This window comes from Euwallacea fornicatus, chromosome 18, assembly GCF_040115645.1.
Source record: "Euwallacea fornicatus isolate EFF26 chromosome 18, ASM4011564v1, whole genome shotgun sequence".
Lineage (NCBI taxonomy): Eukaryota > Metazoa > Arthropoda > Insecta > Coleoptera > Curculionidae > Euwallacea > Euwallacea fornicatus.
In genome coordinates this window covers 4072160-4088992 of record NC_089558.1, presented here as the reverse complement: position 1 = coordinate 4088992, position 16833 = coordinate 4072160, and the positions used below count along the sequence as shown (strand labels likewise).

General features: G+C 37.1%; 1 protein-coding gene across 3 annotated transcripts in view; it reads left to right on the top strand.

The window, feature by feature from the left end:
* The window catches only part of LOC136345167 (ankyrin repeat domain-containing protein 50), a 33503-nt gene extending 16732 nt beyond the window's left edge, over positions 1 to 16771 (top strand). For 2 of the 3 annotated variants that reach the window (XM_066293220.1, XM_066293221.1), the window contains exons 5-21: positions 8157 to 8276; positions 8455 to 8538; positions 10368 to 10457; positions 10849 to 11001; positions 11061 to 11208; positions 11420 to 11522; positions 11576 to 11766; positions 11840 to 11938; positions 12065 to 12248; positions 12298 to 12478; positions 12527 to 12743; positions 12879 to 13100; positions 13197 to 13393; positions 13459 to 13615; positions 13670 to 13838; positions 14184 to 14404; positions 14455 to 16771. In XM_066293220.1, the coding sequence (XP_066149317.1) occupies positions 8157 to 8276; positions 8455 to 8538; positions 10368 to 10457; positions 10849 to 11001; positions 11061 to 11208; positions 11420 to 11522; positions 11576 to 11766; positions 11840 to 11938; positions 12065 to 12248; positions 12298 to 12478; positions 12527 to 12743; positions 12879 to 13100; positions 13197 to 13393; positions 13459 to 13615; positions 13670 to 13838; positions 14184 to 14355 (2487 nt within the window). In that variant the 3' untranslated portion in view covers positions 14356 to 14404; positions 14455 to 16771. The remainder of the gene's footprint in view (positions 1 to 8156; positions 8277 to 8454; positions 8539 to 10367; positions 10458 to 10848; positions 11002 to 11060; positions 11209 to 11419; positions 11523 to 11575; positions 11767 to 11839; positions 11939 to 12064; positions 12249 to 12297; positions 12479 to 12526; positions 12744 to 12878; positions 13101 to 13196; positions 13394 to 13458; positions 13616 to 13669; positions 13839 to 14183; positions 14405 to 14454) is intronic. The other variant, XM_066293222.1, reaches the window with a different exon arrangement.
* The last annotated feature ends 62 nt before the right edge of the window (positions 16772 to 16833 follow it).

Sequence of the window (16833 nt, the reverse complement as noted above, 5' to 3'; positions counted from 1 at the left end):
ACCACGATTTCCAATCCATCGACCAGGAAATTCGTTGTTAAGGAAATTCCTTACCCCCTTTAGGTTGTGGGGAGGTGCTTCATCTTCTTTTTTTTAATTTTTATTCAGTATTTTCCAAACTTTAGTCTGTGGTAAATATAGCTCAAATGCTATTTCATTTGTAGATTTTCTCGGATGGACGTTAACCTGAAATTGTTTTTAATACTAGTACGTAAATTTATGCTTTTGTTTTAAAAATAAACCTGTTCCAAAACTCGATTAGCATCTTCTTCGCTAATTTTAGTACCAAATTGTTTTTTGACTTTTGAAAAGAACCATATTCAACTAAATTTCGTTCCAACCTGGAAAAATAGGAGTAATGTGGTTGTCGCCTGTCCGGAAATTCTTGAAAGTATACTTCAGTCGTTCGCATGGAATTTCGGTGATTAATGAAATAAAGTCTTAACATATCCCGATTTTCTTCATTCATAAAACTCATTTTTATTTAAACACAGTAAAGGGATATCAAACTTCAAATATCTCGGATAACTAATGTATCAATTATACAGAGTGAGTCGGGAGGATCGTGCCAAACTTCTGGAGCGTATTGTACAAGAAAAATAAATGTAAAAAAACTCAAATGTTGTTATCCAATTTTCGTTTGTTTACAAGTTATAGCGTAAATAAAATTATTTAACTAGGATTCTATTTACCATAAACGTACCTTTCCTGGACGTTTGTTTACAAGTTATAACGTAAATAAATTTTTTTAACTAGGTTAAGCAACATTTAGACGAAACGTTTCCTGGACGTTGGATTGGTCGTGGTGGCCCTATTAGTTGGCCTCCAAGGTCTCCAGACCTCACACCACTAGACTATTGTTTGTGGGGTTGGTTTGAAACTGAAGTGCCCAGAGTAAAAGTGGACACTCAAGATGCACTAGTTCAACGCATTAGAAATGCTGCAGCTGCTATTAAAGAAAGACATGAAACAATCAGGAGCGTAACGAATGCTCTTCATAGACGAAGCCGAAAATGTTTAGAAGTTAATGGCAATATTTTTGAACATTTACTATGATATCCAAACGTTCATTTATGGAATTTCTTATGAAATTTATAAATTTTTTTAATTTTATGTTTTAATTTTATTTACGCTATAACTTGTAAACAAACGAAAATCGGATAACAACATTTGAGTTTTTTTACATTTATTTTTCATGTACAACACGCTCCTGAAGTTTGACACGATCCTCCCGACTCACCCTGTATTTGTGACAGTAATTGTTTTCATAGTATCCTTGTTCTTGTTTTCCAAAACACTCTTAGCAAAATAATTGTTTTAAATATTTTCATCAAATTGCAGGTTGCAGGAAATCTAAACGTCAAATTTCAAATATGATTTCACTATTTTGTAGAAGATAAAAAGTGGCAATTATAATGTGCCATTCGTTTTTAATTATCTTTTCAAATAACATCAGAAAAGAAATGAAACGCTTTTTCAAAATTTCGGTTTTTTACGGATATCTCCGGAAGTAATCGTAATTTTCCAAATTTTGAAAGGGCATTTTATTGAGCTCCATATTGTACAACTTCGCCCCAATCTAATCCACCTCGTATCTCTTATGGTTACTGAGATCTCAATGATGAGCGTCGAATCTGAATAACCCTGCATAGGGTGCTTTAGGTTTTAATCGGGTAAATTTAATAAACCATAGAACTCGGAAAAATAATTAGACAATTTCATATGAACTTGTCCGTTTTAAGGCTTAGTTATCGATATACAGGGCGTTAAAATTTCAAATAATTGTAATTTTTTAAATTTCATAATTGCCTATGTTTTTTAGATTTTAGCTTGGGGTGTATAGGTGCTATTGAGAGGATACGCGATTTGATTTAACAAGTCGCAATGAAAATCTGTTTCGATCTAATTGAAATTGCTCAATTGCCTCTTTAAAGCAATTAATCGCGAAGTCTCGCTGGTCTATTAAAAACAATATCAAATTAGTGTGCATTCGCTGGTATATTTGAAAGTGCCGGAAAGACGGCAACAGATGCGAAAAGAATCCAAGTGGCAAAAAGGTCTCTAAATTGAATAAGGAATTCAAAACGTGGACCACTAAAGATAAGTGGTGCTCCGCAAAAAAATTATCGATAGTAAAATGAGGCTCGACTCCCGAAGAAGTGGCACCCTGTACATTTTCACAGCCACTTGTTAAATTAAATCGTGTAGGTTTTAATTAGTGTAGTGTACGTGCAAAAATCTACGTTGATATCTGAAAAACATAGGCTACTGTGAAATAAAAACAAATCTGGAACTTTAACACTCTGTGTTTAGGTACGAAAGCTCAAAACATACCAGTTCAAATGAAATGTTTTCATTATTTTTCTGAGTTCTGTAATTTGTTAAATTTTCCCGACTATAATTTGAAATACCCCATATACAGGGTGTTCCAGTTGTAAAGGTAGTAAATTCAATCACGTATTCTACATTGAAAAATAAGTGTAGTTTGTTATTTAAATTATACAGGGTGTCCTCGAATTACGTGGCCAAAATAATACCGCAGATTATTTGAGTGAAAATAAGTCGATTTAACTAAACTTCCCTCAGTCCAAAAGTTGATAATTATGGAGCTACAGGGTGTTAAAGTTAAAAAAAAAAATCACATTTTCTTTAATATCTTTCGATTTCTTTGAGTTAATTTCACAAAATTTCATATTTGAGGGTGTTTTAGGATACGAAATTCAAATTTATTAACGATTTAGTTGTTTCTTCTAGGGGGCGCCACAAGCGACCGTTAGGACACATTTAAATCTCTGTAACTTTTTCGTGCCACGGTGTATATTATTTTGGTATTTAAAAACCTTTTTCCCTACCTTTTATACTTAGAAAAGGTATATTTTATTGACGTCGCTAGAAGCAACGGTTTTGGAGAAAAACGCATAATTCTAATGCGCTGCATATTTGCGTTGGCGCTTTTGAGTAAATAACTCAGTTGGCTATGTTTTTAATTGACATTTTAACACTTGAATTTGTTTTTATTCTCAGTTTCGCATCTTGTTCCTGTAAACATCCATAAGTATGGCCAATAAATTCACTTATTCTGAAATGGTGGATATGCTGTTAGTTTATGGACTTTGCCGTTGTAATAGTCAAAAAAGTGTACGAGTTTACAAGGAAAAATATCCGTTCCGTAGAATTCCAAATCGGAAAACTTTTGTTAATATTGAAAGGCGTCTCCGCGAAAATGGCAAGTTTGAACCTGGGCATGCAGATTCTGGACGCGGACGAACAATAAGTACAGTAGAAATGGAAGAAGAGGTTTTGGATACTGTTCAAAGAAATCCAAAGGCCAAAGGGCAGTACACGAGGTGTAGGACTGCAATTGGGAGTTTCGAAATCACTAGTTCATAAAGTTTTTCAAGAACAATTGTTGCACCCCTGTCATATTCAAAAAGTTCAAGACCTACAATTGCCCGTGGATTCTGCTCAACGTTTAAATTTTTGTCGGTTTATAATCCACAAAAGAATCGAAAATCCAAATTTTAGTAAGAAAATTTTGTTCGCAGATGAAACTGTTTTTACTAGATACGGTACTTTTAATATGCATTATGAACATGTTTATGCTTATGAAAATCCTCACGAGACAACAGTGACTCATTATCAGCATCGATTTAAAGTAAATGTCTGGGCTGGAATAGTAGATAATTTTATTGTTGGTCCCTTTGTAATGCCAGATACGCTGAATGGTGATAACTACTTGAACTTTTTAGTACAAACTCTACCTATCTTATTAGAAGATTTGCCTTTACTCCTTCGTCGTGATCTTTGGTTTATGCATGATGGCGCACCTCCTCACTTTACTTTAAATGTAAGGCAACATTTAAATGAGGAATACCCACAACGTTGGATTGGAAGAGGAGGTGATGCACCTGTGAATTGGCCGGCTCGATCACCAGACTTGACACCCTGTGATTTTTTTTTATGGGGTGCCTTGAAATCAAAAGTTTATGCATCTCCAGTTCATACGCGACAAGAATTGGAGGCAAGAATAATTCATGAAGTGGAATTATTGACGAATACCCCTGAAATATTGTTTAGAGTACAATGTAATTTCTTAAAAAGGATGAACTTATGCATACAGGAAAATGGTAAACGCTTTGAACATTTGTTATGATAGCAGATTAAATGAAAAAAAATTAAACCAACAATTTACATAAGTTAATTTAATTAATTAGTAAGTGTTATTCTCGCTTGTTGTTGTTTTTTTGTTAATTATTATTTTTGTTTTCTATTTAATAATATCTGATTTTGAAAACTTATTGTTATACCTTTACTAATAATTATTTTTTAAAAACTTAATTTTTTTTAACGGAAAATAATTTTAAGGTAATTTGCATGCATCATCAGGCTTAGATGCATTTTTTTCCAAAACCGTTGCTTCTAGCGACGTTAATAAAGTATACCTTTTCTAAGTATAAAAGGTAGGGAAAAAGGTTTTTAAATACCAAAATAATATACACCGTGGCACGAAAAAGTTACAGAGATTTAAATGTGTCCTAACGGTCGTTTGTGGCGCCCCCTAGAAGAAACAACTAAATCGTTAATAAATTTGAATTTCGTATCCTAAAACACCCTCAAATATGAAATTTCGTGAAATTAACTCAAAGAAATCGAAAGATATTAAAGAAAATGTGATTTTTTTTTTCAACTTTAACACCCTGTAGCTCCATAATTATCAACTTTTGGACTGAGGGAAGTTTAGTTAAATCGACTTATTTTCACTCAAACAATCTGCGGTATTATTTTGGCCACGTAATTCGAGGACACCCTGTATACGAAAAATGCTTCGTTACGAAAGTACGGGGTATTAAAGTTTTATTAAAAAATCACAAATTCTTGAATATGTCCGAAACCGTTTGAGATAGATATATATTTGATAGATATCGATAGACATTTTAATGACATTTTGTAGAGTTTGACAGTTAATAGCAATGCGTATTTTACGATAAAAATATTGTTTTTAGTTCTACCAGGGACGTGCGTACGGGCAAGCCGCTTGTTATTTTTAAAGAAAAAAATGTTACGCCACTGGTTTTTGTTAAGTTATAAATTATTTCTGAATTTCTTGTTTATTAAGAAAGAAAAAAAGTCTCTTGACTTTTCTTTGTACGACGTTTTCAAAGCAAAAAAAAATAAAGACCATTTCAATGTTGAAACTAAAGAACAACGAGGGACATTCTCACAAGAGTTGTTCAAAATGGCCACCATTCTGTTCAATACGCAATTGGATTCTTTGAATAATCGACTGCCTTACACTCGTGCTTTCGTCACGAAGCATTCTTGGCATATAATTTACATAACAAACTACACTTATTTTTCAACGTAGCATACGTGGTTGAATTTACTACCTTCATAACTGGGACGCCCTGTATAGTTCAACTATTGAAAATTTCTTGAAATTAACTTTTTTGCTCTTAAATGATTTATAGAATGTAAGTTGTAATTGTAGGTTAGTTAACGGGTGGTTTTTGGCTCAGAATAGAAGTACACACATCAGTTTTGTGAAAACGTTAATTTTACGCAAAAATGTCTGCGTCGAACGTGAAGAAAAATTAAAAAATATGCTCGTTCGAAAAGAAATTTCACGCTACTTTTTCTTCAGGAATTCAAACATGCGCGGTGCCGGGTCAGAAAATCTTATGTTTTTTAGCGGTAGTTTTGTGAATCTTAATGCAGCATCATGTAGTCCTTATACTTTAAGGTTTTTTCCCTCGAATTTGACGTTAATCGATAAGAACATGCGCTCTTCACTAAGAGCTCGATGGAAAACTAATCTTAAAGTTTTCAAAACTCCAAAAGCAAAGGACTATCGCTACGTTGTCGATTAACATTTTATTTCACGTGACTAAAATCTTGTTTGTTGCCGTGCTGGGACCCGACTGAATCAATTAAGAATTTATATCGGTTAACAACAGGCAGAAAACTTTGCAGCCCGCCTTCAGCGAAGGTACACCTCATAGGTCGTATCATAAAAGGCGATATTTCTACCTAATGGTGACACGGAAAGTTAATTGGGAAAGTAAAATCACACTTAAACAAGGACAAAAAAAACAAAATCTACCTTCTCCTTCGACGGGTGTACTGTATAATGGCAAATTTAATGGCACTTCAGCGACACTTCGATAAGACGATAATTGAGGTTTCCATGCTACAGTGAATGACGAGCCAAGACATCACAATTCAATCGTTTTCATAATAATTTTTTGTTAAACTTCGAGGTACCAGCAGTCTGAAAATTTCATTTTCGAACGTAGTCGACGACAAACTTGCATTGTCGGCATAGAACTCTTGTCAATTGTTTCATGGGGCCGCGTTCGAAATTTACCTTTGATACCACATGTGCAAAATCAGATAATATAAAGTACAAGCCTTTTTGTATCGTAAATAGCAGCCATGTGAGATCATAATGATTAAGAAACACATACAGTTCACAGAATTGAGAAAATGAGTTCGACACCGTGTAGAATAAAAACAAGGAATTGTTACACGTATAGTAGGCAAGTTTAGCCGAATTTGCTATGCTTTTTTACCCTCAAGCACCCAATACCCATTGGTACTATGGCTGGGACACCTTATGTATATGAGGTGTTATTCCTGAACAAAATAAATGGAAAAACGGACGTATGGAACATCTTTCGAGACGTCAAAAAATGTTCACTTATTAACTTTGTCCGTGGCATGTGCCTCAAAAATTTCACGAAATTTTGCTGGTTGTCTCGTTAACAGCATGGAAAACAAACCTTTTACGGACCCTCAAATGTAATCGGTAAATTTTCGACAATAATCATCCAACATCGTGCTAAAAAATCAAGAAAATCCTCCGATTTTGTCTGTTTAAATTCTTATCTGCCATCACTGTTCCGATCAATGACTCTATTCCCGAGTCAAAATAAACCCTCAGTATCTTGTGTCGAAATTCGATATTGATCGGGGCAGTGCTCAGCTAGGCATTAAATATGCCTAAGCGAGGCAGCAATTTAGTCTTAAATTAATGGCGAATTTTAAAAAAATCAATTAAAAACCTTAATTCTATTAACCGATAATTACTTTATAAAGCCTAGAAACGCGTAGCTGCAATCAATATCTGGCCGAACTGTTGGGTGTTGTGCGTTAAAGCGTGTTAAATACACAGTTAAATCGTGTTAAACCCACGTAACGCTACGAGAGGTTTACCTATATTTCAATATTTTACGACATTGCCCAAGAAATTGGAGAACATTCAAAAGATATAACAAAATTGCACACGAAACAGTTATCAAAGTCGAATAAAGGAGAAAAGATAGGCGTTCCCGGCTTAATTTCAATGGCGTATAGTCGAATTTTCTAGAAAATCGCAACGAGGAATATTTTCCGACCACATGTGACCTCCATCGTCACTATGGTATTCTGCTCCACGTAAACGTAGAGTTTCGAAAAGGACGCATTGATTAGTCAGTTCGGATCAGTTTTGTTCTTGTTTCAAACACGTGTCACGACTGTTTTCGAAAACTATTTGAACGTACATGTACGACATTACGTGAACGAAATGACGTCGCGCATGACGCCAACGGTACAATGTTTTTAAACCGGTTCAAATCAGTTTAGAAGTAATAGCACATAATCATCCGTTTCTGATGCACGTTCTGACATGAGGACCAAGGACGCAACGTACGTGTCAGGTGCGTCCAAGACCCGTTTTGCTAATTGGGGTTGCAGGGTGAGTGCTGTACGATACTGGATATACGGCGTTCAATACAATTTGACGGCATTTGCACAGTGGTGGCTAATGAGAAGTTTATCGGTAAAAGAAACAACTTTTCTTATTCAGGGTGCAGCGAAGTACCGTGATCTCGAAAGTGGTTAAAGATACGATATTAGAATGCAAATAACTGCATTTTATTATTTGAGTTCGAATAGATGTTGATATTAAAAAGCTCCCAGAGACGGTAATGAAACAAATTGCCATGATTGACTTCTCTGCCAAGAATTCACTCGTTTGAACAAAATAAATTCGGGAGGCAAGTCGTGTAGGCACATCAGTTAGAAAGACACTCGGATTTAGAGTTCCTCTGGAAATCTAAGTTTCCTCGGAAGTGGTAAAATTTCAACTTCTTTAGGGTGTCACCATTCTTTTTCAGATGTCTTTGGCAAGCACCTCGAGCGAACAATCCCCAGAGCCGCTCTTTGATATGCAGGATTTACACGGTCAGGCCGCCCTGCACGTAGCCGCCAGACTAGGTCAAGCACAAGTTGTTAAGGTAAGTGTTTGACCGTTACTAAAGAGACCTTATCATCCGGGTAACTTTTTCCTGTCCGATTTTTAATATCACGAACGCTCCCAGGCCTATAAGTTGACACTAATTAGTAGGTTTTTTTGAATATTTGCCTCATAACACTAATGGTAGTCCCTAATTAGAAACTCCTTGTGTTATCTAGAAGTCCAGTAAAAATGTCCTCTTGGGAGCGGCCGCTGTTGATAAAAGACTGTTAAAATACAGTTTAGTCAATTTGCTTTGTAAGGTAACAGGCTTATGTTTGGAAAATTGAGAATAATGGGTTTTTGCTTCGAGCTAATACGGAGAGAATCTCCAATTTTGGCAATATGGCGAAGCTTTTGGTCTCGGACGAGCTTTGTTGTGGCTTTGAACACATCCGATGAATACGAAAACTAGGGCTCTTGAACAATCGCATTCAATGCTGCATTGGATTTTTATGTGATTTTGCGTAATGTTTGACGCTTTTTTAAGTAATTTAGAGCTTTGTAAAGAGCCCAGGAAGCGACGTAGCACTTTATCTTGTCACGCGGAGTCGTAAACCTCCAGCACAGGAGACACTTTTGTTAGCCGAGCGCCAACAGTGAGATTTATTTGGGCACTATGTTCATTATCCCACGTTTTTAATTCGACATCCTCTAGTGGGCTCGCAAAGGCTTTTAACCGCTGATGCGATAATTGGGTGGAAAGGGGATCATTAGGAATCTTTTGAAAGTGCCCAGCAATTTTCCGAAAGTTATCAAGGAATTTTCACCTTATGAGACATGAAAAATACCCCTACGTGACAAATAGGAGGTTTTTTTTTCTGTAAAAAACCGTAATTTTTCCAAAAATTCAACCAAAACGGAAATGATAATAATGCCGTCGGAACCGATTCCACCCAGTGATCTTCGCGCAGCCTGGCCCTGGTTGGTTTAAACCTGCTCTGTTCCCAGGTTGATCGTAAACGCCCTTCGTCGTCCAGGCCCATAAATGTCCTCTAATAAACCTGAATTATTGCACGCCCTTACTACGTTCAAACGTGGCAGCGTTCTTAGATCTTTCTGATAGTATATGGGGTTTGTGATGTCCCGGAAAGTACCGACAACAACTTGTCAGTGTCCGCAGATTGTCGTGACGGTGGGCTGAGCGTCTGCTCTACACCGCAAACTCTATAATCGTTTAAATTAAAAGCATCCCTGAAAAATTGCACATGGTCGGTTGGCATGCGGTCTTCTAGCCCCCGTTAGACCAAATACGCCCCCTCACACTAACAGCACGCGAATGTTTGGTATATTGTGATCAAAAGGCCATCAGCGTTGGAATGTCTATAAATATGTTGAACACGTTCTGAGGAATTTTGTTTCTCATTACACAAAGGACCACGACCTAAGAACCAATCTCTATAATTACGGTATGGAGGTATGTAGTATCGACACGTCCGTTAGCATTATCGATGCTCGCGTATCGGTTCCACTGCGTGTGGTGTACGAAAATCGTAATGGAGAATCATAGAGAGCTTGACAAGTCATTTTTAATCGTTTCTTACGCTCTATGAGCCTTTGGAAATCGTAAAATAAATAGAAAATTCTCCAAATTCTATATTTCATATTATGTGGACCTACAATTCACTCAGGTTTTTGGGATAGCACTTCTAGCAAGTCCCGGAGATTCAAATTTTCTTCGAACATTCGAGTTAGGTGTGGTTGACTTAAAATCAGAAAAAAATTCATTAAATTCCTAAGTAAGTGGCTTTCGATTCGCTGTCATTTTCCGGTTACTTTTAGTGATTTCAGAAGATTGAAATTTTCGTAAACATTTTGTTTAGGGAAATGATTCCCGATCAGTGAACGTTCGAATTTCGCGGACTTTCAAACTTCTTTGGAAAATTCCGTCAGGTCCTCACTTGATTCTTGCTTGAAATGTTGTCTAAAACACATGTCATTTAAACGACTTCGTACTTCTTTTAACTTCTAAAGAGAACTTTTAAATTCGTCGCGTGAAAATAAAAAACTGACATTTTTTCTTATTGCAAAGCAGGCATATTGTGCGAGTCGATTAGTGTGAGCAGTGTAAAGGTATTGGTTTGGTCATTAGGTACTGCTGGACTCTGGAGCAAATGCCGACCAAGCCGACATAGATGGTTGGACACCGTTAAGAGCCGCAGCTTGGGGTGGACATACAGAAGTAAGTTAACATCAAGCACAGTTAAAGTAATTATAATTTTACTGGTTTCTCGGTGTTACTGGGTTTGGACACTCTTAGGAGGAATGATCTAATTTCGACTAATTTCAATACCAAAATGAGCTTTAGATTATAATGATGTACCACCAGCTGCAAATAATTTCCGGAAAAACTATCGGGAATGTGCACTAAATTAGATCTCTGACAAAAAAATTCACACAGCAACCCACCAAAATCAACAAAACTTTATCGCCCTGTGTCCTAGTGATGAACTGATTTTTTAGATCCCCCTGTGTATTGAATGAAAATACAGGGTGATCTGCATATGAACCCAATACTCTATAATTGTTCTCCTGTAAGAAGAACGTATTTTTTTATGAACTGTCTTGTGTAGGTGGTAGATCTTCTTGTACAACACGGCTGTCAACTTGACAGCGTGGATGCCGAGAACAGAACCGCCCTGAGAGCTGCAGCTTGGAGCGGTCACGAGGAAATAGTCAGAATTTTGCTGCAACACGGAGCAAATGTCAATCTTACGGATCACGAAGTAAATCTTTCAGTTATAAATCAAATGACACGTTTCTAAGTTTCATAAACTTGTTTCAGGGTCGAACGGCCTTAATCGCAGCCGCCTATATGGGACACAGTGAAATCGTTGATCATCTCTTAGATTACGGCGCTGATATTAATCATGCCGATGCAGATGGACGTACTGCTTTGTCTGTAGCTGCATTGTGCGCTCCAAGAACTCCAGGTACTGTTTCAGTGTGTCATCACGCACTGGATCGTCATGACCGACTTGAAATTCCGCCGATTAAGTGCGTTGATTTTGAGTATTTGAGAAAGACGAAGAAAATGCAGCAACTTATTGTTTCGCCGGAAATTACCATGAATTCAATAAAAATTGCTGCAATTTCTAAATAAATCGCAAACTGTAAAAAGGCCTTACTAAATGATTCTCATAGGTGTGAGTGTCGTTTCAACTCTTCTGGAAAGGGGGGCCACCGTTGATCATAAAGACAAGGAAGGCATGACTCCTCTGTTGGTTGCGTCTTTCGAGGGGCACAGGTAAATAAATTCTCATTCCTATTGACAAAATTTAACCTGATTTTTATCTTTAGGGATGTGTGTGAGCTCCTCCTGGAAAACGAGGCCGACGTGGATCATTGCGACAACAGCGGCAGATCTCCGCTGTGGGCGGCCGCCAGTATGGGACATGCACCGGTGGTGGCTTTGCTGCTTTTCTGGGGCTGTGCTATCGATTCCATGGACTCGGAAGGGAGAACTGTATTGTCCGTAGCAGCTGCGCAAGGCAAGGAAACTCCCTTACATTTTATTAACTCCCAATTATCCTGCATTATCATTAAAAGTCCTAAAATCATTAGGTTGCGTAGAAGTCGTGCGTCAGCTGCTCGACAGAGGACTAGACGAACAACATAGGGACAATTCTGGATGGACGCCGCTGCATTATGCAGCATTCGAAGGTATTGATTGTTAGTAAATCGATAATGATTCACTTTTTGTAAATTTGGTGTTTTTGAGATTCATTTTACCAAATACTTCCGAACTTGACCAAAACAGCTTTGTTTAAAATCGTCTATTTTTTTTAGGCCACCAGGAGGTATGTGAAGCATTATTGGAAGCGGGAGCGAGAATCGATGAGACTGACAATGAAGGCAAAGCGGCGCTCACTTTAGCATCGCAAGGTGGTCACACGAGTTTAGTGAATATGTTTCTGAATAAATACAACGCGCCTGTTGATCAGAGACCCCATGACGGCAAAACAGCCTTAAGGTCCAGTTTCACCTAGAATCTCGAGCGTTATTGCAAATTCAGCTTTTAGGTTGGCTGCCCTCGAGGGTCACTACGACATCGTGCAAATCCTAATTGCGAGCAATGCCGATATGGACTCCAAGGACGCGGATGGCAGGAGTACTCTATATGTTTTAGCACTAGATAATCGACTAGCTATGTCTAAATATTTCATACAGCAGGGTGCGGACGTTGAAACTCGAGATTTGGAGGTAAGACTGTTTTTAAAAAAGTGCATCACCTCGAAGTTTTTTGCCTAGGGTCGAACTCCGTTGCATGTGTCAGCTTGGCAAGGACACACCGAGATGGTATCCCTTCTTTTAACCTACGGAAAAGCACAAGTAGATGCATGCGATTTAGAAAATAGGACGGCCCTGCATTCAGCTAGTTGGCAAGGTCATAGTGATATTGTCAAGTTGATGCTGGAGCACGGGGCATTGCCCGATCACACATGCAATCAAGGAGCCACAGCGTTAGGTACGTTTGATAAGAGCAACGATAATTATTGATCATTTTTGAAAAATTCCAAAAATAATACATTGATTTGTTGAAAGTTAAAATTTGACTAATTAATGAATGAAATGAACCCACAATAATTATTATTCTTTTTAGGGATCGCTGCCCAAGAAGGTCACGAACAATGTGTGATAGCTCTTTTGGACCATGGAGCTGATCCCAATCATTCTGATGCATGTGGACGAAATGCTTTAAGGGTTGCCGCTAAATCAGGACACAGAGGAGTCGTTCGGCTATTAGAAGAATACAACGCAAAATCCCATAAGGTCAACTTGTCCACCGCGCATACCAGCAGTAGCGCCAATTCGATAGCTTCAAGTAAGTATGTGAAATATGTAGTATCTGCTGTTAAATCATTTTCAGGCTTGTGCGATGTGCGGAACATATAAAATAACTAAACAGTGTTTCTTGTAGCATCGACCGCTGAAACGAAACCCTCTTCAGCGATACTGTATCCTGTAGGTGGTGGAGATTGGACGGACCACCAGAGGAGATCTATGGTTTCTTTAGGAAATCACAGCTCCAATTCCAAATCGAGTTCGAACTTGACGGGATCAAGTCATTCCAGTCGACACGGCGATAGGCAAAGAGAAACTCCTCAAAACTCACAGGTACCGAAACTCTAATTATCACTACTTAATATCTTGAATTAAAAAAAAATATTGTCACTTGGCAGCCAATGTCATTCACGCAACAATTGCAACAATGCACGAGAGGCGGCAAAACGCGACCTCTCAGCAAACTCCTCTCGCCTCTTCAAAGCGAGCCTCAAAGTCCAATCTACGCATCACCGCCTTTAAGTCCGGTTCATGACAATTCGAATAACGCTTTTGGTAAACATTGAATTTTTAATTTATGATAATGTATTGTTAACTGATTTTTTTTAGGCGCAATGAATATTTATCAGCCGGTATTGAGGCACAACAACTTCAGCAAAGCTCCTGATACACATTTCGCTCGAGACACCCATATGCGAATTATTTTAGGAAATTCTGGGAGCTCGGTCTTTGGAAAAGATAAAGAAAAGCACGAGAAGGAAATCAATAATAAACAAAGGTAAAAGGGACCGCAGTAATAAACAAAAGTAAAAAAATTCAATAACTTGAATTTTTGTCTCAGAGACAAAAATTTGACGGTGATTATTGACATTCTTGTTTGTTTGGTGTATGCAAAGTTACCTCTAATAAGATCGTACACTATCATAGCAGAGTGTGTGCGGTTGGCAATGTTGATATCCATCGAAAATCATATTTTGTAATTTGAAAACTTCATAAAATTCGATTTCGCCTCGTTTGGTAAACTGTTTCCTCGAAGACAAAAAGTGCCATTTTAGTTATTCGTGGAACAATATATCGTTTCGGGTTTCAATTGTGGGTGGATTTGAAGGGAAAATTGTTTCAGCAATCAAAAATCGAAACGTAACGGAATAGTGACGAATCCGGCGCTTCGATTAGTCGCCAACGTAAAAAACGGGTTAGATTCGGCGGCTGCCAATCTAAGAAAATCGGCCTCTGGCGCGAATCCGGCATCAAAGACGAACAGTTTTCACTGGCGAAAGGAAACTCCCTTGTAATATACGAAAAAGAGCAATGCGCTTGTGAATTTTACTAGTCAATCAAATGGTAAGTTCGACGCCCATTACATTCCGATATTAACCCTTTTCGTTTTGCAGGATTTTTAATTTCAGACAAAGTTAATAATTTAAAAAAATCTACCGCGAACAGCACCCCACCTAGTCTTAATTATATCAAAGAAAAATAGACTTCTTTTGTATTAAGTAAGTTTGTAGATTTTTTTATGATTTGAGGCCTAAGTTTTAACGAGAGTGAGGCCTATGTTAAAAGTAATAAGTTTTTAGTATTGTGATAGCCGTAGGTTAATTTTATTTAGAACTTATCGCCTAAGTACGTAATAATAATAATAATAGTCAGTAGGCAGAAGTTACTCATGGAATTTGGCTGAAATTTACTGGATTTTGATTATTTTTCGTACGTCCTTTGCGTGATATTGGTAACTAAAAGACGCCCCTCAGCAACGAAAACAGAGAAACACCTATCTTCACTTTATAGGTGAAATCAAGTTGGAACACTTGAAATCCAGGAAAACCTCTCTCTCTCTCTCGCGCTCTCTCTCTCTATATATATATATAAACACACACACACACACACACAGGGTGTCTCAGAATGAGGGAGTCAACGCTTACATATTCCTTGATCAAAAATATATTGATTCATGGTGATATACTTATATACGAAATTGTCTCCTTCTAGAGATACAAGCTCTTAAAGTCTCACTTTTTTTTTAAGTTTTGTAGGTAAGTTGAAAACAGCTAGATGGATTGCTACGAAATTTGGTATATAATCTTTCTGCTTCTCGGGGCACATTCGACGGGGCTTATTATGGCAAAACTACCAGGGGTAGTTTCCTGGATGGAGGCTCCAAATCAAAATTCAATAAGAGATTTAAAAAAAGTTGCGTAACTGACCGGGAATTTCATTTAAAAAAAACCAACCGTCTGCATGAACAATTAAAAAAAGTTCTGGTGTATTTAACATTCGACTTTGTAGCAGTTAACCACTACCCCTGATGATTTTACCATAATAAGCCCCGTCGGATGTGCCCCGAGAAGCAGAAAGATTATACACCAAATTTCGTAGCAATCCATTTAGCCGTTTTGGACTTATCTGCAAAACTTAAAAAAAAAGTGAGACTTTAAGAGCTTATATCTCCAGGAGACAATTTCGTATATAAGTATATCACCATGAATCGACATAATTTTGACCAAGGAATATGTAAGCATTGATCCCTTCATTCTGGGACACCCTGTATATATATCAGGCTTAAAAATGCTTAAACTGATGTAGCATCCATTCAATTAATCCTAAAGCCGCTTTTTGCAGTCCGATCCTTAAAATATTTTCTTACCAATATGACGCAAGTTTACACAAACTTTAGACTTAAGTGAGAATTAGTATAAAACTGCAATAGTTAACGTTTTTGCCAGTTAACAATTCTCGCGAACGCCCCATCTATGGATCGAAATGATGAACTCTGTCAATTACTATTTTTTAAAGAAAAAATAATCTCTCTAAAGGCCATTAGCATAAAAATAAGAACATTAGAATCTGTAAAAACCCTCCTATTCAATGAAATCTCTCGGATGAGGCGTCTGCGCCTGCGATGATTTAACTGTTAACCGTAAGGATCTCATGGTGTTCTAAGAGTGTAACGAAATATTTTTGTATTTCCAATATTAGTTCATAAGGAAGCGTTCGAATTTCGATGTGTAAAGTTTTCGTGTGTTTGATATTTGTGTTTTCGTTTTCTTTGAAATAATGCGGATTAAAAACTTACAAATCATTAATTTCTGAAATCGAAACCGCAGTTCAATGTATAAACGTAGAAAAGCGTTTTTTCTCATGCGGTTAAATTATCTAACGGTGCTCGGAAAATATTTGAAACTTCTTTTTTTGTTTTCTCATTAATTTTCGATTGTAAAAAAGTTTTAAACATTTATATTTTGTAATGAACCGTCAATATGACCACGTGTTTGACGAATGTTGCGGCTCGACAGATACATTTCTTCCATCGACGGACTACAATCGGGAAGGATCGGACAAATTGAGCAAATAAAAATCGGCCATACAAAACTACAAATTAAAAAATCTGAAAATTTCTTGATAAAACATTGTATGGAAATCGATATTCTGAATTCAATTTTTACTGAGATATTGACCACCAACGACTGCTTTTGTGGAATGGTGCGGAAAAGGTTTTTAATCCTCCCAAAACACCTTTTCATTTTGCTAATTTATTAATTTAAATCAACCAACGGCGCCTTTAATGGTTTAAAGGCTTTAACCTTGTAAATTAGCGTGTTTTGTATTTATGTTTGAAAGCTTTAGTTTTCTACAACAATTAAGATAAAAACCTGCACTGTATATGTTGAATCAGTATTAAGAGTATTAAAGATATATTCAAGCAATATATATCCGGCGTTTTGATTCGGTCAAAGATGTTTCTGCCGTCGAGGAAGTTTAATCGTAATGTG